This window comes from Cynocephalus volans, chromosome 3 (assembly GCF_027409185.1).
Source record: "Cynocephalus volans isolate mCynVol1 chromosome 3, mCynVol1.pri, whole genome shotgun sequence".
Taxonomy (NCBI): domain Eukaryota; kingdom Metazoa; phylum Chordata; class Mammalia; order Dermoptera; family Cynocephalidae; genus Cynocephalus; species Cynocephalus volans.
The window spans coordinates 93,079,497-93,102,736 of record NC_084462.1 but is presented as its reverse complement, the minus strand read 5'-3'; the positions used below and the strand labels follow the sequence as shown (position 1 = coordinate 93,102,736).

At 38.2% G+C, this 23,240-nt stretch overlaps 2 protein-coding genes across 6 annotated transcripts in view; one reads left to right on the top strand and one right to left on the bottom strand.

The window, feature by feature from the left end:
• Positions 1-1,155: 1,155 nt before the first annotated feature.
• Positions 1,156-22,879, top strand: EIF3J (eukaryotic translation initiation factor 3 subunit J). The gene is made up of 8 exons (XM_063090228.1): positions 1,156-1,295; positions 1,382-1,485; positions 9,953-10,007; positions 10,541-10,632; positions 15,397-15,511; positions 17,548-17,712; positions 19,223-19,296; positions 19,651-22,879. The coding sequence occupies exons 1-8, from the start codon at positions 1,253-1,255 to the stop codon at positions 19,780-19,782; spliced, it is 780 nt and encodes a 259-aa protein (XP_062946298.1). The 5' UTR covers positions 1,156-1,252; the 3' UTR covers positions 19,783-22,879.
• The window catches only part of SPG11 (SPG11 vesicle trafficking associated, spatacsin), a 68,665-nt gene continuing 66,758 nt past the window's right edge, over positions 21,334-23,240 (bottom strand). For all 5 annotated transcript variants that reach the window (XM_063090223.1, XM_063090225.1, XM_063090224.1 and 2 more), the window contains 2 exons: positions 22,427-22,578; positions 21,334-21,948 (listed from right to left, as the gene is read on the bottom strand). In XM_063090223.1, the coding sequence (XP_062946293.1) occupies positions 21,768-21,948; positions 22,427-22,578 (333 nt within the window). In that variant the 3' untranslated portion in view covers positions 21,334-21,767. The remainder of the gene's footprint in view (positions 21,949-22,426; positions 22,579-23,240) is intronic.

The window sequence follows — 23,240 nt, the reverse complement described above, 5'->3', positions numbered from 1 at the left end:
ATTAAAACATCCGAAACGACTCGCCCCTGAAAACCCTGCAGCGGAGCCCAGTGGCCCAAGGGGCAGAGAGTTTAGCCCATCTTAAGCCATTTATGCCAGTTCACCTGTTCAGTTTCTCTCCGATTGCGCCACTCAGTCAGGTGAGGGACCACACGCGTTCTTTCTACCGGAAATGCACTTGAACAAATTTCATTTGGTCTCTCAAACTCCAGTTTCGGCAGCGCCTACCTCAGGAAGTCTTTCCGGCATTCTGCTGCAGCCCATCCCACTCCAACCCACTCCACCCCCGACCCCAACGCCGTTAGTTACCTTGTTACATATAACCTCATAACGCTTCTTTTTGTTGCAGTCATCACACTGTGTCGAGATCCGTTTACACGTCTATCTTTGCTACTTGATTGAGGACAACGCTAGAGCTTATGCCTAGCACAGACCAAGGAGCTGCGAAATTGTTCTGCGAAAAAATCAACGTGTCGGCCTCAAGGGGCGCACAGGAAGCGATAAAGCCTCGAGGACTGGGACTCTCTTCGATCCCTTCGTGACTAACTTTGGGCAAACGTGCCCGGAGCTGGCTCCGCGCACTCTGATAGAGAAGGCTGCCAGGAACGCGGCCCTTTCCACTTGCTCCTTCTTTGGCGCCTGGCCCACGCCGGCTTCCAGAGGGTCCCCTGTCCCCTAGCCTAGCGCCACGGCACCCTCCAGGGGCCGGGGAGGCCCATCCACCAACTCCTACAGGCAGGCGTGGGGTTTAGACCCCTCCTGTGAGCGAGGATGGGGGTTCCTTGGTATCCTCCAGCGGCCACTGGCGGAGATCATAGTGACCAGAGGGAGGGTTCACCCTCTGGTCAGGGCGGGGCTGCGGGTGGCAGGGAAGGGACAGCGAGGACTGACGAGGACCAAGCGCCAGGCAAGGGACCGCCCTACTAACTTCCCCGCACTTACGTTTCTTCCCCGAGCCCAGGCTGGGAGTGGCAGTCTCCCCGCCCCACGAGCTCCAGGGCTGTCCATTGCTGTGAGGAACTGGACGCTCGGCCTAGCCCTCCGCCCCGAACCCCGCTCCGCCCACGTTCCCTCCCCGCCCGCGTGCGTCGCTGCCACCGCCAGAGGGGGCGGGGCTTTGGACCAGGCGCTCAGTCAGCCACGGTCCCAGCCTGCCCCGCGCCGGCCAACGAGAGCAAACCCAGTGACTCACCTCCGCCGCGCTAACTCCTTGCTAGCTCTCCCCTTCACACACGCTCACACCCGGCTCGAGATGGCGGCGGCTGCGGCGGCGGCGGGGGACTCGGACTCCTGGGGTGAGGAGAAGTTCCGGGGGCAGGGTCCGGGCCGCCGCCGGCCCCACGCCGAGTCAGGCACTAACGCGACTCGCTCTCTTCCGTAGACGCGGACACGTTCTCAGTGGAAGACCCGGTGCGGAAGGTGGGGGGTGGCGGTACCGCCGGCGGGGACCGCTGGGAAGGCGAGGACGAGGACGAGGACGTCAAGGTGGGTGCGGGTCGGGGCGCGGGGCAGCGCGGGAGCGGGCTGGCGCTATCGCGGGCGGGGTTGCCCGCTGGCGGGAGGGCGGACGCACTCCTGGCCCAGGGGCGCCGCCCGGGCCTGCGGGCTGTGGGTCTAGGCGCGAGCGTGGGGCCCGGCGGTGGCCTCTTCCCCTCTGCTCGCCGGCCATGTGGGCCCGAGACGAGGAGCGTGGCCTCCCGGACTCCCTCGTCAAGGGCGGCGGCGGCCCGGACCCCAGCATTGCTTTGAGGGTCCGCGCTCTGGCCTCGATCCCACCCGCCAACTGACGACGAGAGGTGACAGCAGTAGCTGGACTGGCCCACGTGCAAGCCTTGCTGTCCGGAGCCTCTCACTGGAATGTGGCTAGGAAGTTGGGAGTTGAGCTCCATAGCTTATCCCATATGGAAAGCTTTTAAACCCTCCTGCCTTTTCGAGCTTAGGTTTGCTCAGGACCAGTAACTCATTTGGGACCCCGAAGGCCCATTTATGGTTTGTTCGAACGGTTAGATGAGTGAAATATTTCAACCCTTTTTTCCACAAGAGACAATCCGTAGAGTGAAGTTGCTTTTAGCTCTCCCTTCCCCATCCTGTGGTAAAAAGGATGAACTGAGCACTGAGACAGCCAGCAGTTAGTGGACAGAAACCTGGGTAGTCCACATAGCGACCTGAAAAATGGAGAGTTGACAGAGTTATTCATTTACACACGAACAACGCCTAAAGAAATATTGAAGATTTCGTGGTTGTAGTAGACAGGGGACTAATGTCTTTTTTTCCCCCTTTGCCATGTGGACCATGTTTACTTTCATGTTTGTTTTTGAAAACCCCCAGGGGCTCATCATATGGCTTTAGATGACATTGACTTCTGCGTGTTTTTAAAAAAGTAACTACAAAAGTATCAAGTCCAGAATGTTAAGACTTATTAACAATGTTGTCATAATCTTGTTATATTTGTGCAGATGAAGTGTTGTATGAAATGGAAAATGGTTTTTCGTGGTTGTAATTTAATGAATGTTTTACTTTCCTCACTTACACCCTTCAAAACAAACTGAGAACTCTTTTGCTTGGGTTGAAAATTTTAAGCTAGATAATCACTTATGAACTTAACAGTGCTGTTTGAATTTTCCCCTTTTCTCCTGAGTCTGATGAATTGGATATCCAATTTATCGAACAGCCTGAGGTGCAGGGATGATTTGATTGCACACATTGGAGTTGATAAATGGGTAATACTATTATTGACTGAAGATACTTAGATGCTTCATTTACATGTTGTGCAGACATGCGAATGGGTTGTATTATTAGCATCATTACAAGACTTTAGTTACTACCTACATTGTAGCAGATTTTCAGTTTTGAGCCATGAGTTCAGATTTGCCCTTTCACTTTTTCTGTGCATACTGGAAGTGGCAGTTAAGACATCTGTTATGAAAATTGGGAATAAGTTAACAAATGTAAAGAAAACGTTAGAGAAATCAGGAAAGAAGTCTCAGAAAATGAAGTTTAAATGGAGTGGTCTGGACTGATGACATGAAGTAGCCTGTTTGGGACTATGGAATCTAAATGGTGTCAATCCTGGTGAATATAACTATGATCACTCAACTAATTTTGAATATTTATAAGTTGTAAGGGACCATAAAGATCATCGTGTCCATTCACTCAGTGCAGAATTTCTTTTATATAAATAACCTATTTCTCATATGTAAACTTAGAAGTTGAACTTGGAGCTGGGAAGCTGAACTTGTACATTATATTTCTGTGTTGAAATGTTGATTTAATTCTGTTGGGTTTCTCCAAGATTCCCAAGATACGGTATCCATGGAGTAGTTTGATTCCTTGGTTTTGGAATGAGAAAGACCTGGGTTTATATTGTTGCCTTGACATTCCTAGGTTTGTGGTCATAAACAAGTTATAGTTTCCAGCCTGTAAAATGATCGTCATAGGACCTACCTCATATGGTTATTTTGTGTTTTAAATAAGATAATATATCAAATACTAAGCAAGGTTGCCTAGCACTTGGTAGGTACTCAATAAATGTTAATTCTCTCTCACTTCATGTTGTAGTCTTAATTTGGGGGGGCTAATGGAAAATATGTTTAAGCTATTTAGATCTAGTATCTGGAGTTTATTTTGTGCCAATTTTATGACTTCCTAAGGCCAGAAGGAAATGTAAGTGTTCTTCACAGTATCTGTATACTGTGGATTTTGTTTTGAATGGAGTGACCATAGTTATCAAGCAAGTTTTTGCGTGCTCAAATGTTACCAATCTATAGTGAATCGTGTAACTAAATTTCTGAATTCTAATGTTTTACTACTTAATCTTTTTGTGAGGAGATGCAAACAAGGCTTAGTTTCCATGAGGTCAAATAATCATAGTCCTTAAATAGCATAATATGTGAATTAGAAAAAAAAAGAAAGTCCTCAAAAGCAAAGTATGTAGAAACAGCATGAGTTCTTCAGTTTGCGTCAGCATCTAGTGCTTAACCTTTAAGAATATGAGCTTAATGTTATGCATGATGTTCTGGGAAATGAAAGGAAAACTGAAGTCTTTGTTATAGTAATTTTGCTCCAGTAGTTTACTGTCTTTCAGTAGACCTAGTATTTTGCTGTCCTTGACTTTTCAAATAGCTGCATGGCAGTGTAAGAAGTGGACTTAAGTGAAACTGTAGAGTTGTTAATATTCATGAGGAAAAAAGCCTATGCCTTTTTCTAGTTAAAAAGATGATAACTAGGGAGCATGCTTTCCTATCACTCTGGCTTTATTTTACCTGATGTTCTGTCCTGATGTTGTACAAAGGCAGTGGGGAGAATTTTTCACTTGGTGTATGTGACTGGAATGATGTGTGTAGGATGTGTTGACTGAGAAAGCAGTGTGTACTTATTGGAAACAGGGACAACACAACGTTCACTCCATTTTACTAGTTTCCCAGCATTTCAGTAGAACAAGTTAGAAGTTAAATTAATTCAAAGGGCGTAGAGTTTGAGGAAACTCCTAGCTTTGTTCAACCATCTCAGGCATTTGCTTCTTTGGCAGTATTATGGGATTTCTTAAAAAGAGATCCTAAAGAACTGACTTAGTTATAAACTGCCTGTCTCATCCTACTCTTTCACCTTCTTTTAGGATCCTATTTCAATTAATAGTTTAAATCCACCAGAGTAAGGACATTTTTTAAGCATTGGAAATAGCACTTCTGAAGAACAGGATCTGTATTTTAGAGAAATATAAGATTATTGGTAAATAATACTCAGAAGATGGGTGTTTTGCTAGAAAATGGGTATCTTGCAGAGAGAGAGTGTATGTGTATATGTAACTTTTTATGAAAAATTCTAAACAAACAGAAGTAGAAAGAAAAGTTAATAAACTCATGTGCAATCTTATTTCCTCTATGTCCCCACTTACTCTTTTCTTTCCTCAACCAGATTATTTTTTAATTTTTATTTATTTTATTTTTTTTCTTAAAGATGACTGGTAAGGGGATCTTAGCCCTGACTTGGTGTTGTCAGCACCACACTCCCCCAAGTGAGCTAACCAGCCATCTCTATATAGGGATTCGAACCTGTGGCCTTGGTGTTATCAGCACCACACTCTCTCCCAAGTGAGCCACCGGCCGGCCCTCAACCAGATTATTTTGAAGAAAATCCCAATCACACTGTTTCTTCACCCTAACAATTTTTATAAAGTGGCAGGTTTTGAATTAGGACATATGTTTTTTAATGAAAAATACCTACTGTATTTGTCGTGTTGGACCATTAAGAATAAATAAGCCACTTGTTGAGTGTTCAGTGTCTTGATCCTGCTTAGCCAGGAGTTTAAAGTAGAATTGATTGATAACCTTTCCAAGTCTGAGACAGGTAGGCATTGAGATGGAACTCAGTTGCGTGCTGAGCCATTGCAGGATGTTAAAAACTTAGTAAATTGAATTTAATGAAGTAGAATTTACTAAGGCAGGTACCTTGGCTTTCAGAGACCAGCATAGTTCTGAGATGGTGGAAGGGCATTTGGGCTTCTTTTAAACACTGAACTTTGCTGGGAAGTCTAGCCTTGCCTGAGATCTCATTGCCTCTCAGAGGAGAACTTCACAGCTTACAGAACACCAGTAAAAGACTTTTTTTTTCCAGCAAGAGATTATATTTTATTTGAACCAAATTATGTAAAGAAAAAAGGGAAGCTAGTATATGTTAATTCCTGGGCTATTGCTGTGGGCCAGAAGAATTTTACTGCTCTTTTGAAGTGATCTATAAATATATCTTGCTTAAGTTGGAAAGCATTTTCAGTCCTAAATGTGTTCTCTCAGTGCATGTGACATTCTGTAGTTGTATATTATAAAAGTGACAGACCAGCCAACTAGTGGACACATTGTTAGAAGTTTAAAAAGAAAGCTGGGCTTTAAAATTTTTCTGTTTTGTTTTTAATGCATAGTCACATTCAATTGGAAAGCAGATTTTAAACTTGAAAAGAAGCCATCTCTTTCAGAGAAATGGATCAAATGATGTTGGGTGTGTATCTGCAGGGCAAGAATATAGATAAAGTATTTTATAAAACAACCTCTATTCTAAGGAAGCTAACCATTTAAGGAGATTCTTTTGGAGATAAATTGGATATTATAGTTGGAAGATTTATTCGCTACCAAAAATAATTGGGTAAGGGATTTAATTGGATATTGATAGGTAGTCTCTTGAACCAAATAACCATTTAGGGCTCTTTGAAGTGAGTTATAGACTTACTCCCTATTTAAAGTGTTAATTTTATGTTTCCCTAGGAACCCTTTTTGCATTTTATCTGAATTTGTTGCCAGCATTTACAAAACCCTAGTGTTTACAGAAAATTGAGCAGAGTTTTCTTAAGCAGTGTGGCCAACATTCTACCTTACATTTACTTTTTGGGCACCTGTTATTTTATAACCAAGGAAACAAAAACTCTTTTAAGTTCCTGGGAAAAGCTACCTGGCCTTCTGTGGGATCATATCTGTTTGGAGGTGTAACCAGTCTCTTTTTGACTTTACCATAAAGTTCCCTTCTTTAGGATCTTGTTGTTGGTTTGGTATTAACTTCAGGGGAGACTTGTTGTGAGCACTTTGTTAGGAGGGTGACAGGCAACGCTTGCCTTTCATGGTCCTTTTATGAACTGAGGAGCAGGTGTCATAGCTCTTTCTAGGACTTGTTGATAGGAACCATTCTTTTTGCTACTAACATCATTCTGTGATGGAATGGAGAACTTCTAGGTAGCCATATTATATCTGCATTGATGGGTGTCTGGGATAAGGTTTATGTTTTGATGGAGAAACCAGAACAGGGATAGAGTTGGGGCATACAGTTTACGTGAATGAGATACTGAGAGAGCAGTGATATGAGTGTGGTGGGGGTGATGTTTTGCAGGGAAGGAAACTGAGGAGCATCAACATTGAACAAAATGCCCTTCTGATGCGTCTGTTTCTCTTTGTTGGGAGTATTGGGATGGAGCCACTTATTTTCAGCCATACTTCTCCCTTCTTAGCCTCTTAGTACCTGAGGCTTCTAGACCAGTTTCTTAAAGTTAGTAGAAAACCACCACAAGCAATTTGAGGTTTGAAGGTGGGTAACCAATATAGCTGTAGCTCAGCATATCTTCTTAGTATGTGCCATAACCCTTCTCTTTGATGAGATTTCCTGTGATCACAAGAGAGCGACCAGAACTAATGAAAATATGAATTTTGGTGAGGAGGGGACTTAGTTCCCAGACAGTTGTTTTATACTTCAGGACTCAGGGAAGAAGTCATGTTTACTATGACACTTAAAGGAACTTTGTCCGTTCAGAACAGGTTCCGTCATTGCTTTTCACTGAGATTGTGGGACGGTTGTGTCTGGGCCTTGATTTATCTGTAAAATGGAGATAATACCATCTTACTTACAGGACTAGTGAGGATTAACCACGCTGTTGCACAGTACCTGCTGCAAAGTAAGCACTCAGCAAATGCTATGTATTGTTATTACTATTATTAAAGGGTTGTAAATATGTACCCGCTGGAAGTAAGCAAATGATCCTCCTATCTGAAGCACTGCCTAAGCAGCATATTGCTCACAGACCCAGCTATCCTATGTTCTGTGAAGATTAAAACAATAATAACAAATGCCTGGTAGTTAACTTTTATTTTTAGCTCTCTGGTTCCTTTTGTACTATGATGTATATATAAACACTTAGGCAAACCAGTGAGGTAACATAAACATTTGATGTTTAATTTCTAACTCTAATATCTTAGATATCCAAATAATGACTAGCTGGTTTGCTTTTAATCTGTTAAAACTGGCTTAAGTTGCCAAGGTAGTATGATTATAAAAATACATTTACTTTTGTACAAAGTTCCTCCCCGGCTCTGCTTGCAGACCTCATGGAAGCCTTAATAGGATGGTGGATTTTTAATTTCTTTGGTGGACTTACAAATTTTTATTAGGAATCAAGGCTTGGTGAGTTTATATACCAAGACTGATTTAGATTTATGATCTGTCTTGTTATAAAACCAGACGCTTGGTTATGTAGTTGTGGCACATTAGTCAGCCTTTGCCTCCTTCCAGTAGCGTCAGGGCCTCCTGCTTTGCACCTGCTATCCTGTGGCTCATCTTCAAATGACATATCATAGTGTGCCTGTGGTTGTGGAGACGATGGCTACCTATGGATTAAATCCCTATTTAAGTGTAGGGATGTGTCTGTTCCTATAAACTTCAACCTTCTAAATTCAGTGGAGCCTTTAGTAAATTGTGTGTGATAATTGGTTTATTTTTAGCTCAGTGATTGAGTTAGGCATAGAAAAGACAGAGTATAATAAATCTATCTCAAAGTGCCCCACTCAAGTTAGGGAATGGGATTGATGAAGATGTTATCTCCCGACTCCTCTTTAATACTGGACTTAAGTGTTATATAGATTTAATTCATTAACCAGGGTTGTGTCGTATGGAATATTGCTTGAAATAAATGGGCCATTGGCTAGAGTCTGGGATGCTTTTTACATTTGGGAAAGTAAGAAATATAAAGTTTTCTCAATTTTTTATTTAAAACATCTGTGAATCACTTTGAGAGGCTACTAGTTTTGGCTTGGCTATCTTTTATTTTAATTGCTAATGAATAAGCTTTTTTATGGAGTTACATAAGTTGATATAAAGGTTCATATGGAAAAATAAACAGGTAAGAATGGCCAGGAAAACACTAAAAAACCTGAAAACCTACAAAGGGGTTTTCTGGTAAGCATCCTTCCATTCTAACTAGCCCTAGCAGACATTAAAACATACCAGAAAGCCTCTGTAATTAAAACAGTATGGTTCTGGTGCACGAAGAGACAGTAGACCAGTGGGATAAGATAGAAAGCCCAGAAATAGGCCTGTCCAGTTAGCTCAGTTTGTTAGAGCATGGTGCTGATAATACCAAAGTCCAGATGGAGTTCAATCTCTGTACTGGCCAGCTGCAAAAAAAAAAAAAAAAATCCCAGAAATAGATCAAGTACCTATGAAAATTTAGTATATGGTAAGTCCCAGGGCAAAGATCAAAGATGGACTTTTTAATAAATGATGCTGTGACAACCAGCTAGCCATTTGGAAAAAATAAAATTAGATCCATGTTTCATACCTTACACAAGAAAAAAAAAAAAAAAAAAAAACTCCAAATAGATCAGGAAACTAAATGAAATGATGAAACCCTACACATTCTAGAAGAAAATGTGGGTGAATTTTTTGGTGTAAGAAAAGACTTTCTAACTGACTTGAAATCCAGAAGCAACAAAAGAAAAGATTGATAAATTTTACTGCATAAATTTGGTGGAGTGCATAGCACTTCTTGGGGAAACACTAGAAGCATTTCCATTAAAAGAGGAGGAACAAGGCAAGGAGGCCCACTATCTCTGCTGCTGTTCACCACTGAACTAGAGGCTTAGCCAGTGCAATTAGGTAAGAGAAATCAATTATGAATGTTAAGAATTGGTAAAGAAGAAAAGCTATCATTTGTTTGCAGATGATATGGTAATATACCTGGAAAACCCTAGAGAATCAGTGATAAATCTAGCTTATGTGATAAATGAATTCAGTAAGGTAGCAGGATATAAAATTAACATACAAAAACCAAAAGCTTTTCTATACACAAATAGTAACCATTTAGAGGACATAATAATTCTTAATTCCATTCACAGTAGCAATATAGATTAAATACTTAGGAATAAACCTAAAGAGAACCATGCAGAACTCTAAGAGGGAAACTAAAACACCTCTCTGAAAGGTATAAAAGCAGACTTGAACAAATGGAAAGATAGCTCTTGTTCTTGGCTAGGGTGGCTCAGCGTAATAAAGATATCAAGTTCTCCCTACATTAATGTATAAATTAAATGCGGTATCCAAAAATTACCAACAGACTTGTTTGTATGAAGTTAGATAGTTGACAATAAAGTTCACATGGAAAAGCAAACTTGTAAGAATTATTAATGGAGGTCCTTTTCTTTAGGATAACTGGGATGACGATGATGACGAAAAAAAAGAGGAAGCAGAAGTAAAACCAGGTGAGCCACTGGGGCTCCTCCATTTTTGGTTTTATGTCTTGGTGAGCATTTGGTGCTATGTTAAGAAAAATAACAAAATGCTCACAAAATTGAAATTTTTGGTATTTAGAAACTAAGCATCCTTCCATTCCCACTTAATTCTCTTCTCCCTACATCTCTTCTCTATCCCCTCAAAACATAATCAGATTAGATACCTGCTGTTTTTCTGTTTGAGTGCTGGGTATTATTAGGAGGAGAAAGTAGCAGGTGCGGCATTATTGTTGAATGATCTCAGATCCGCCTAAAGGATGGTAGGGAAATATAAAACATGTTTGAATAATAAGGGTCAGATTAGAGAGGAGAAGAAGAGTCCCAGAACTTTCCCATTCTTATTTGCCAGGAAATCACTATATGTAAATAGAAGCTGGGAAAGGTTTGGTCTCTTAAAGTACATAAGTGTGGTCTCTTAAAGTATGTAAGTGTCATGTCCGTCTCATCCGTAAACTGGAGAATATTCACTGTAACTATGAATAAAATATTTTTTTACTTTTCAGAAGTAAAAATTTCAGAAAAGAAAAAAATAGTAGAGAAGATAAAAGAGAAAGAACGGCAACAGAAGAAAAGGCAAGAAGAAATTAAAAAGAGGGTAAGTACTATTCATTTTCTAAAATATAGAATTCTTACATCAATAATGGTACAGTGTCTAACAGGCTGCAGATATTACATAGCAATTTGTGGGGCTCTGTAAAGACTATAAATGCATACCATAAGATAGGTGAATCCCGAACACATTGATTTGTGGTTTTTGCAAAAACAGAACCCAGAAGCTTTATGTATTATAATGCATTTTAAGTTTTAACAAACATTCAGGAACAGTCATGATTGCACAGTGACCAGTCATTGATTTCTGCCAGTGCCTCCAGTTTTTTCTAGTCATGATTAGTCTTTATCTGCAGTGTACATATTGAGTGAAATACAAAAAGTGTCCATACCTGTGCCATGTACTATAAAAATGTTTTTGTTCTTGATTATTTGGAAGAGGATCAGGAATATTACATTAATTTATTTGCTTTTTGAATAGAAAATATGTTTACATTGTTCAAAAATCAAAATAATATTAAAAAGTATTTCCAACCCACTACTCATTTATCCTGCCTCTCTCCCTCCATCCTGCAAGTAAATATTGGTTTCTTATGTTCTCAAGGTGTCCTTTATGTATTTGGATATAACTATATATATCTTATTCCTCCTCTTCCTTGCACACAGTTTCCACCTTGCTTTTTATTTAACATATCATAGAGATCTTTCCATATCAGGTCATAGAAAGCTTTCTTATTTCTTGACTTTTATTTTTTGTCATTTTTGTGACCGGCCGCACCGCGCTCAGCCAGTGAGCGCACCAGCCATCCTTATATAGGATCCAAACCGCGGCGGGAGCGCTGCTGTGCTCCCAGCGCCGCACTCTCTCGAGTGTGCCACGGGGTCGGCCCTTTCTTGACTTTTTAATTAAGAAAATTTTCAAGCATAAAAGTGAGAAAATAGCATAATGAATAATACATATCACGTAAATGAGCTGTTAATGTTTTGTCATATTTGCTTCATCTATTCTTATTTTGCTAAAATATAATCAAGTAAATAACATTATGCATTTTACCTTTAAATACTTCATTATGCATCTCTGAAAAAGTAAGGATGTTTCTCACATGATTACAATAGTATTATCACACCCAATAAATGAACAATAATTTTTTTAACATAATCTAATATTCTGTTTATATGCATTTTTCTAGTTGTCCCAAAATCTCTTTTACGTGTAGTTTGTTCAAACAAGGACCATGCATTGCATTTGGTTGTTAATGTATCCTAAGTCTCCTAGAGTGAGTCTCCCCTCCCCTCATCCTTATTATCTAAACATCTTATTTTATATTTTCTCCCCTCCCCTCCCCTCCCCCTGACATTGACTTGTTGAATAGACCAGGCTACTTGTATTGTAGAACATCCCACCTTCTAGATTTTTCTGATTGCTTCCTCATAGTTGCAATTTCCCGTAATTTGACATTAAAGTCTAAAAGTTTGATTAGATTCAGGTTAAGCATTTTGGCTTGACTACTTTAGAAGTAATGCTGTGTGTTTCATATTGTATCACATCACATCAGGAATCATGTAATGTCAGTCCTATTGTTAATCATGCTGAAATTAATCACTGGGTTAAGGTGGTGACAGCCTGATCCTTCTGTTATAAAATTAACGTTTTTCCTCTTGCAGGTAATACAGTTGCACATCAACTTCTTACCCAATAGTTTTAGTATCGTTGATGATCATTGCCTAATTATTTTATTAGGAATTGCAGAATGGTGATGTTTCTTATTCTCTGACTTCTATTTATTGGCTAGCTCTTTTTTCTTATTTTTGCTGTTTGGTTACTTTGAATATGGTTTGTTCTGGAAAGGCAGAGTAAAAGCTTAATTCTTAAGCTTAATTCTCGAATTACCGATTTTCAGAGTAAGAAGAGGTTATAATAACTTCAGGTGGTGAAAAATTAAGGTTTTTCTTTTTTGAGCAAATTTATGGACTTACAGGTTTTTATAAATTTATGTGTTTTACTCAGATACAGTGATTGTTTTTTTGGTCAAATTGTCCCAACTTTGGCCAGTAGGAGTCCCTTTAAACAGATTCCTATATTCATCTGTTTGACAGAACCCAATTAGTTTTTGAAAGCTTCCTTGTTCTGGCACAGTAAGTGCTACCTTGCAAACTCTTTTCCTCAGGCCTGCAATCAGCCACTATGTTAAGGTTTTGTTTTGTTTTGTTTTTAGTATTTCTGGGGTGGCCTTGCCTTCAAGACCCCTTTTCATGGACAAAGCTAGGAAGTAAACAAGTGTGTGTGTGTGTGTGTGTGTGTGTGTGTGTGTGTGTGTGTGTGTGTGTGTGTGTGTGTGTGTGTGTGTGTGTGTAATTGTTAGGTCATATAATATTTTCTCTTATACTGAAAATCCTGGTTTCTAATAATGTTAACATAATTAATTGTTTACTTTTTTTCACAGTACCAATATTACTACTAAAAATGTAAAACTACTGAATGAAGTTTAGGATTTCCTTGCAGTTCTTTTTGGACTTAGAATATATCCTACTAAGGATGTATAATCAAGTCCTAGGTTTTAAAATCATTTGAATATTTTATTTTCCCTGTCATTTTATGTCTAGTTTGATATACATTTTAGTCATTTATTTCAGTTTGTTTTCAGTTTGAATTTCTTTTGTATTTAAATATTTTTAAACATGAAAAATGTTCAGAAATCAAAACTATATAAAAATAGTATACTCAGAAAAGTATCAATTGCTGAGAGAAAGATCTTAAATGTTCTCAACGCACAAAAAAATGAGATGATGGATATGTTAATTACTTGATTTAATCATTTCACACTGTATACATGTATCAAACATTACATTATATACTGTAAATATATAGTTTCTATTTTTCCTTAATAAAGTTGTGGGGGACAAAAGGTCTCAAATAGCCATTCCTATCCTCTACCCTGTTCCCTAGCACCACCTGTAAGAAACCATTTTCATTAGTTTCTGATTTATTCCTCCTCATTCTTTTCTTTGGCGGGGGGGGCAGGGGGGGAGTTAGCTATATAATAATATTCCATACCTAGATGTATCAAGATTTATTTCACTAGTTCCCCATTGATGGACAGTTGGATTTTCTTCTCAGTCCTTTTCTTGATAAACAGTACTTCAGTGAATAACCATACCTGTATGTTATTCCTAAGGTGTGTATCCATATTTGTAAGATAAATACCCAAACATGGGATTGCTGGGTAAAGGGTAAATCACATTTGTAGTCTTGATAAATGTTTTCAAATTGCCCTGCATGTAGGGCTGTCCAGATTTGCATTTACCAACAATGCATAAGAGTGCTTGTTTCCCCCAAGTCAGGAACATTTTGAATGCTTTTTAATAATTTATGTATTTGTATATCTAAAAATACATATGTGTGATTCTACGGTTAGAAAAAGCAGTAGAATTTTATAAATTAGTCTAAGGAGTTGTATTGATTGGACCTTTCTTGGTCATTGCGTTTGGATTATACATATGTTTTTATATTTTGATATTAGTCTCCAACATGAAGAAATCCAATTTTGTGTGTATTCAGTTCATCTTAGGCCAAGCATTGAGTAAAGATATTCTCAGTTTTGATGCAGGAAACACATAATGATGTCTAGGACTACTAAGACAGTTAAGTCAAAAAATTTCCCTTTTTCTTTCTAGAAAGTATTCTGAGATTTCTTACTTTGTCATAGTAGCCTTTCTTTCTCATTTCATCTTCTCTATAAGAAATAAAATGTAATTTATTTCAGAAGCAGATTTCTGAATCAAAATCTTCAAACTGCACAGGCATGTATAACCAGTAAAGAACATAAATTCTCTTCACTTCTTGCCCCCAGTAAACATTATCAGGATTTTCTTTCATAGTAAGCTTAATACATATTTGTTGTAGAAAATTCTATCACAGTATCTAAAAAAGATACACTAAACTGGTAACTACCATCTCAGAGGAGTGGGATTGGGAAACAAGTGAACCTTCTACTATTGTGTTTTAAATTCTTTTAAATAATTACTTTTATAATTGTGCAATGTAATATAAAAAGATAAGGGAAAATGTTTTTCTAGTTTTTTAAAAACCTGTTTCTTAATGTCTACATAGTATTGTCATATGGATGTGTCATACTTCATTTAACCATTCTGCTGTTGGACATTTAGGTTGTTAATGGGATATCCTTGTGCTTAAATATTTGTGTCCATGTTAGGTTTCTTAAGATAAATACCTAAAAGTGGAATTACTTGATTAAAGCATATAAAAATATTTTAGGACTTGATACATATTACCAAGTTGCCCTGAAAAGGTTGTTCCAATATGGTCTTTGTAGCAGTATATGAGAGTGCCATTTTCATCTTGTCCACAGTCTTAATTCCTTATTTGTAAAGAGCTTTAGAAATAACTGCAGTTTTCCTGCGTTCAAGTCTCAGCTCTGTCACATTACCAACTACACCTGTTATTGTGGGCAGGTTGTTTAACCTCTCTGGGTCTACATTTTTTATTTGTAAAATTGGGATAAGAGTATCTACAGTGTTTAGAGTGCCTGAAATACCGTAATCACTTTTATAAGTATTTGCTATTATTTATAAGTATATGTGCTTTTTAAAAAAAATTCATACAATACAGGCTGGTCAGTTAGGTCAGTTGGTTAGAGAGTGGTGTTATAACGACACCAAGGTCAAGGGTTTAGATCCCCATATTGGCCAGCTGCCTAAAAAAAAAAAAAATTCATACATACAATACAGAAATTTAATGGTTCCATCGTAATCCAAGCTCTTTTAAAACTTCTTTTCTGTCTCATTTTAGTTAGAAGAACCTGAAGAACCTAAAGTGCTAACACCAGAAGAACAATTAGCAGATAAACTGCGGCTAAAGAAATTACAGGAAGAGTCAGACCTTGAATTAGCAAAAGAAACTTTTGGTAAGATGGGGGGTGCGACTGCATTGCAATATTGAACTATTCCAGGTGAAAGCTCCAGAAAGCTTATTAGTTAGGGAAGTCCAGAAAACATCTATCTCCCTTTTAAAAAAGAAACACGATACTGGCTTATTTAGATGTTAGAAAGCAGTTTTTAATCTCTGCATATTTGAGATTTCATTACTTGAGAAGGTAGAGTAAGATACATGTTCAGATTTTTGAATAATTGTTTTGAGTATCAAATAAAAGATTATTAAGATAAAAAGTCACTGGACCCAAATAAACTATACTGCTGCCTAGAATATATTTATCAGCTGGATGAAATGTGAGGTCTGTAGCTTTGAAATTTAAATTTTGAACTGACTATAGGGCTGTCCTGTTGTCTTCAGTCCAGATAAGACTTAGATAGTAGGATGCTGGTCCAGGTGGGGCATTCAGCTTTGACTATGCCTTCTTGTGCTCAGGGTTGTTTCTTTCTGAGATCCTTCTTTGCCCTCACCAAGCCCTATCTTTAGAGATCCTCTATTTCTGGGTGCTGTACCTGCAGCTCTGGTTAGTGCATGAAATAAATGTGCAGGATCCTGTAAACAGATAAATTCATAGTGTTCTCGGGGGAGAGTTACATGGCATAGAGGGTAGAGTAAAAGACACAGCCAAATAAATGGTTAACACCCTTACTTCATTTAACCAAGTTTGTTGTTACCAATTGAGTACTTTTTAGAGTAGATCATGTTGAAACGTTGAATTACTTTGAAATTGAAATGTATAGCCTAGAAAGAATCTAGTTATTCTGATTCCCGCCCCCCTTCCTCTTCTCTAAAATGGATCAAGCAGGCTGACTAGTGATTGTTCCTTAGCAAAGTATGACCTTATCTTGCAGTGGGACTCTAGCAGTCTCAGGAGTTGCTGTGGATGTCTCTGTGCACCAGAGTATGTTTGGCAGATCTAAATAGCACTCATCTAATTATAGAGAGCACTTGGCTATTATTACGTGTCTTTATGGGATGGTTAAAAACTACCCATTTGTTTATTAAAGAGGTGTGTTTTTACCATGAAGTGGTTTTTAAAAAAAGGGTGGGTTTATGCCATGTGCATAAAGCCTAGGATGGGACATCAGTTACAGATTAAAAGGTGAAAACATTATGCATTTATACAGTCATTGTTTGGTTAATAGGATTTTACTGTTGTGTTTCTCATACTAAAATACTGAATACATGATACTGTTAACAAATAATTTACTTGACACTGAGGATACAGAAGCATACTTGTCTCTTAGCCTAGAAGAACTCTTTTAGGCCAAATTAATTTTTCTGCTGGGGTTTAACACATGGTTTACCCCTGCTTTTAGTTCCTGGAGTTAGCTGGATACTTTCACAGGATCCATCTTTGTTTCCTGTGGTTTTTTCCCTCTCTCCCCACTTTACTGTGGGCTGCTCTTGGACAAACCCTTTAAGAGCATCCCTTTTGTGCCATGGACTCCTTTGGCAGATGATGAAGCCTATGGGCCTTAATATATTGTTTTTAAATGAATAAAATACATAGATTTTATTTACAAAGGAAATCTATTATATTCAAATAGGTATCAAAATACTAAAATAACATTTGTGGTACAGAATTATGTGCTTCTTTATTAATGCATTAAATTAAATAAGATCTATTGGCAGGTCTAATAAGTAATGTAACTTGAAAGTAATGATGACTGAACAATAGCAAGATATCTGCAACAACTGTAATGTTATATGAAAGTATTTGTGGTCCTATCGGCAAGTCAGATTTTGCTAATATGTGATTTGTTGCCTTTAATAAAAACGGAAGGAAATGCTAAATTAGAGGTTAGTAAAAATAAACATGTAATTTTTTTTTCTCGTTCAAATTCACAGACCCCCTGAATTCTGTCCAAGGACTCCAGTGGATCCAGGTTAAGAACCTTTGCTTTAGAGTGAAATAACAGGGTTTTTCAGATAGCTACTTGGTTTATAAAATTAAAAAAAAAAAAAAATTAACTTCCTGATATTTTCAGTGCTGCTTTCCTCCAACAGGTGTTAATAATAATTCAGTTTTTGGAATAGATGCCATGAACCCATCTTCAAGAGATGACTTCACAGAGTTTGGAAGGTTACTAAAAGATAAAATTACGCAGTATGAAAAGTCACTATATTATGCCAGTTTTTTGGAAGCCTTAGTTCGAGATGTGTGTATTTCATGTAAGTAATTCTAATCTCTAGTCCCTTGGGTAGATTTCAATAAGGACACCATACTCAGGAGGATGGAGGTTGGTTGTTTTTTGCTTTTTAGCAATTACCTTGGGAATGTTGTTCTGCAAATATAGAAGTTTGAGTTTTGGGTTTTTTTGCAGGGGGAGGCTGCCTTCTTTCTTGTTTTGCAGTGGCTTCCCAAAGAAACATCTGGACTTGTCAGCAAGGTAGCCAGTAAAACACTGGCTAATATTTTTTTTATCTAATTATCCTTTGAAAGGGGCTAGAAAGTGTATTTTGGGGTAAGTGATCTCTGGGCTTATAGGATTTTAGAGTGGGGTGAGATTTCAGTGACTTTATTTTAAAATTAGAAAGCTTGAGACAAGGTATAAGCTGTTCAGCACAGCTGGCACCTATTCTCTGGGTCCATGGCTGTGGTGTCACACCCTGAGAGGAGTCATACATTTCAGGGGAGTGACAACCAGGGGTGGTGCAGCACTAATACGGAAGGGACTGGTTTTGCTGGTATTTGCTGTTTTTAAGATTGAGAAAAAGGAATCCTACACAGTGAATTTTAAATTGGGTTTTCTCTGAGAAATTATTACTAAGCTGGAGGATTCTAAATTTGATCAGTCATATACCCAGAGTTGGTATTTTATTCTGCATGTACTATTTTCCTGTATTTGGAGGTGCTTTCTAACCAAAACTGAACACTTTTTTTTAAAAAAGATGACCGGTAAGGGGATCTTAACCCTTGACTTGGTGTTATCAGCACCACACTCACCCAGTGACCTAACCGGCTATCCCCATATGGGATCCGAACCCATGGCCTTGGTGTTATCAGCACCACACTCTCCCGAGTGAGCCACAGGCCGGCCCAAAAAACTGAACACTTTCTGATAACTAAAAACTGGTGTCTCTTTCCAGCTCCATATTTTTATAAGAATGGGAGGATATATTGTCCACTAAACAGATCTTTCTCTTGGCAGGACAAGTGAGATAGTCACTGTTTTTATTCTAGTTCCTGTGCTAGAAAATGGAGACATCATGGGGTAGGGGCTTATCATCTGCAGGTTTAAGAACTGTCATTCCATTTTTGTTCACCTGTTCCACACTGAGCATCAAGGATGTGTTATTGAAAGGCATGGGTATCCTCCTCTGTGTGCTTAGACTTTGTAATAAGGAAAGATCTTTATATGAGCTCTAAAGATACTTAGTTTCTCTTTGGTGTAGCAATGGTGTGTTGGTGATTACAGGTCATTATAAAGCTAAATTTTTGTTGCTGAGTTTACCATTTTTTTTAGTGAGTTCTTATTTGTGAGCTTAGTCATAGACTGAATGATGCTTTACCACCTATGTTTTAAAAAGGAGAATTCATAGTCATTTCAAAGTTACTGAAGTTTAATGATGGACAAATTAGATTTCTCATAAAATACTTTTGGAAAGATGTATATTTTGCTTTTACTTATTTTTCAAAATGTTTAAAAATTAAAGTTTAGTGGTATGACTTTTTTTTTAGTGGAAATTGATGACTTGAAAAAGATTACCAATTCATTGACTGTGCTTTGCAGTGAAAAACAGAAGCAAGAAAAGGTAAGAGCAAGCTGTGCAGGGAAATATGTATTACATCAGGATGGGGTTGTAGGCAAAATATTCTCAACAAATGTACTAGGAGCCTATCCTAAGGAACTTAAAAGTCAAGCAGTTCACCAATACCATTTAAGTTGGAATAGAGTGTGGGTGCTATTACTGTCCTTTTGTTTACAGACACGTTCACGTTCCTCTTTTCTGAGTTAATAGAAATTGCTGTAGGTTAGGCTTGGGATCTCCCTTAGAGAACTACATTTTTTCTGGGATCAGGGGCTTTGGTGTCTATGAGGGTTGCTGGACCAGATAAGATGCCCACAGCAGATAAAGTCTCATGAATTAACTCTCTTTCATCTATAGCAAAGCAAAGCCAAAAAGAAGAAGAAAGGTGTGGTTCCTGGAGGGGGATTAAAGGCCACCATGAAAGACGATCTGGCAGATTATGGTGGTTATGATGGAGGATATGTACAAGACTATGAAGACTTCATGTGACATTTTATCTTCTCCTGGTGTCTTCTTTCTGTTGCCCACAATCCCTTCAACATGTAGCACAACTTCCTTTCCTTTCAGTTCTGCCAAATGCTACAATCAGAAGTGCAGTATCTTTTGTGCTGGTTATTTAACCCCTTGACACTTAGGTGCTAACGTGCAAATGAGGGAACTTGGATCTTGCTGCCAAGGGGTTAAAATCGGGAACCTCAGTTGCTACTAAATCATAGTTTAAAAAAAAAAAATGAAAAAGCCTAATAATGTTGTCATTGTTGCTATCTGATTCCATAGCAGCAGTCATTAAATTGGAAACAAAGGTTGCAACATGACAAAAAATTGTGTAGTATTTACCAGCACCATTCAGTAATACAGCCTTAACCATACCTCCTTGAACTACTTCATAACTTGTCGAGAAAAGCAGTTTGCAGCAGGGGCATGTGGTGTGCACCTAGTATTAAAATTGCTTTGTCTTAAAATTGAGTGTGAGGATATTAAAAAATACATTGTGAAGAAGACTGCTTATCTCAGAGTGAAGATACTGCAGCTGAAAAGCACTAGGTTTGATACTCAAAAATTAAATGACCAAAACTCTCCAACTGCGAAGCTGAAGAAGTTAAATCACTCCATTACTGCATTACAAGTTGTGGAATCTCTGGAGTGCATAGACTGTCTAGTTTTTATTTATCAGACTATTTCTACTAATGGAGTGCTTCAGATGGGGGAGGGAAACTCTTTACCTGTTTTTATTTGCCTGATTTGAATGTGTGAGAAACAAATCTCCTCTGTTCTCCTAGGCTGCAATGGAACAACTTTAACAGGGTTTTGGCATTTCCTTTCCTTTATAAAACATGCTCAGCAAACTGCACCAGTTAATTACAGTTTGGTAAATTGTTATGTTAACAATTATGACATCTGCAATGTTTTATAAAGTAACTAATTTAATAAAATCACTATTGTGAGGACTTAAATTTTGTGTTACCGCCCAAGAGATATTTTTGGAGAGTATAGAACACAGCTCTCTTGGGATAGAGATTTCTATATACTTATTAAAGCTTAATAAATGCTTGACGTAGTTACAGCATTAAAAATGAATGATTTGCCAGGTCCTTGATAGAGTCACCATAGAGCAACAAAAATGTATGGCTGCCTTCCTTCTCTTATTTATTTGGGGAAATTATTTTGTTGTTTAGATACTAAGGCCTTAAGTGAGTACCTAGAAGAACTATTTATTTGGAGTAACTGAGCCTATAACTTAGGGATCTTTGTTATTATATAGCTTCTCCTAAGTGATTTAACCAAATTTGTGGTTAGTCTTTTTTTTCTTAATTGTCACAACCAGAAGTAGGGGCAGAACAAAAAAATATTATTTTAAATTTCTCTTATATAGGAAATAAGAACATCAATGCTCTGTAGACTATTAAGTGGAAAACCATCTAAACAATTTTTGAGGGATTAACAGAAAGCAGTGACTACATAGCAATAACCACAGTAAATAAAGATTGTTTTAAGGCAGACAAGGGCTAAGATTTCCTTAGCAGTAATAATGACATACACTGAATTTAAAATCTATTTTATTATCAAAAGACCAGTTTCTAACAAGTTAAAATGTATCACCTGTTTCTTAATTGTGCAAATAATATTAAATTTCTTTGAAACTGGAATCTGCAGACACAGGTATTCTTTAATTGTTATTGTATCACCTCCTAATGTAGAAGCCATCCAGAGGAAGAGGAAGCTTTTGCTCTTAATACGAGTATCCACATAAAATGGTATAGAAGAACAATCACTTTTAAATAGGAATTTTCTTATGAAAAATCTCTCATTCTTTACCCACCACCCACAAAGGACTGATACAGTACAGTCTTGGGCTTTTTTTTTTTTTTTTTAACTTGGACAACATATATTCCCAATGCGTTGTTCTACTCTGACTGGGGACATCAGTCAGAATCTCATATTAGTACAAGAAAAGAGGCATCTATGAAAATCATCTAACCTGACAGCATGTCCTTTAGACAGCAACCTGTCTGAGGGTCCTTCAGAAGCACATTTACAATTTCATAAAATTTGTGTTCATATGCCAACTTGTAATATAGGTAGACATCTTCACAATATGTGAGTAACTTCTTCAGGTTTTCCGTGACCACGTCAGTAGGCTGATGTTGTTTATATCTAGGCAAAGAAACAAAAAATTATAGGTTAAGATATCTAGTGTGAGGGCTGTTAGGTCTGACAGCACTACCTACAGGGGAGATGGTGCTGGAGTCTGGGAAATTATCTCAGACTAGTATAGGGGGTGCTTGATAAATTATTTCATTAGAAACGAGTATGTTAATACTCACCTTAATTAGAATAAGTTTAGCATTCCAAAGGGAACCTCTTGATATTTAGGGTTTTGGGCACCTCACTCAAGCTGAGTAGCTATTTTCCCATTTTAAGTACAAAGCACCATAAGCAAACAGTTCTCGTTCATCTGTTTGCATAAATCTATTAAAAGCCCTCTTCCTTCTGGGGATTCCTGACATCTCTTTGCCATTTTAAACAGAGGGGTAGCTAAAAGTTTGTTGTACTTAGCCATAAAATTCTTGTTTCTGTCTCACCTCAAAGCAGAGGCAAGGAGAAATGCTTACAGTCAAATTTTAATACTTACTTTTTTGAAATCTCTTCAAATATGCTTGATCTTAATAACCTTTGCTGCTTAAATTCTTCTAAGTAATTAAAGTCACCTTTAAGAATCACTTGTTGGTATAGGATTTCAGCCCAATCTGGAACAAAGTCATAGGCCTCAGCGACAATAGAAGCCTTAAAAGGATGAAGTGTCCATACCGGCCAGCCGCCAAAACCAAAAAGGATGGAAGTGAAGGATACCATCAGAACCCATTTGATGTTAAACTGAAGGCAAAATCTTCTAGAAAACAATACTATATACACTCATATAATGAATATGATCATTACCAATTATGTTAAAAGGTTCTAGCTATCTGAATTGATGAAAAGCCTGGTGTTAAGTTTGGCATTTCCCGTCCCATAACCCCCAAATACCGTCCTTCAGTGTTTTTAATCTTCCTCACAGTGGATTAATAAAACTGCTGACCATGAATAACTGTATTCCCACTAACTCATCTGTATGAGAAGAGTGAAAGGGCTGATTCCCTGATAACAATCTCTGTTCATAAAAGGGGTAGAACCAATCTCCTAGCAACCCTAACTCCCCAAGATAACTTGGGTGCATCATTCTATAAATGCAGGGGCTAAGAGATTTGTGCAGGGGTATTACTCTGAACAGTCTAAGGGGCCAAAGGTGGCTGCCTCTCTGCTGACCTAATAGTATGGAGAAAATGAGACCATACTGTCTCACTATACTGTAACCTCTGCCCAAATATGCTAGTGAGAATTACACCAAATTGCCTCTCAGCATGGTAGTACCACACAGCTAACTCAGATGAACTGGACTGTCCTGATTC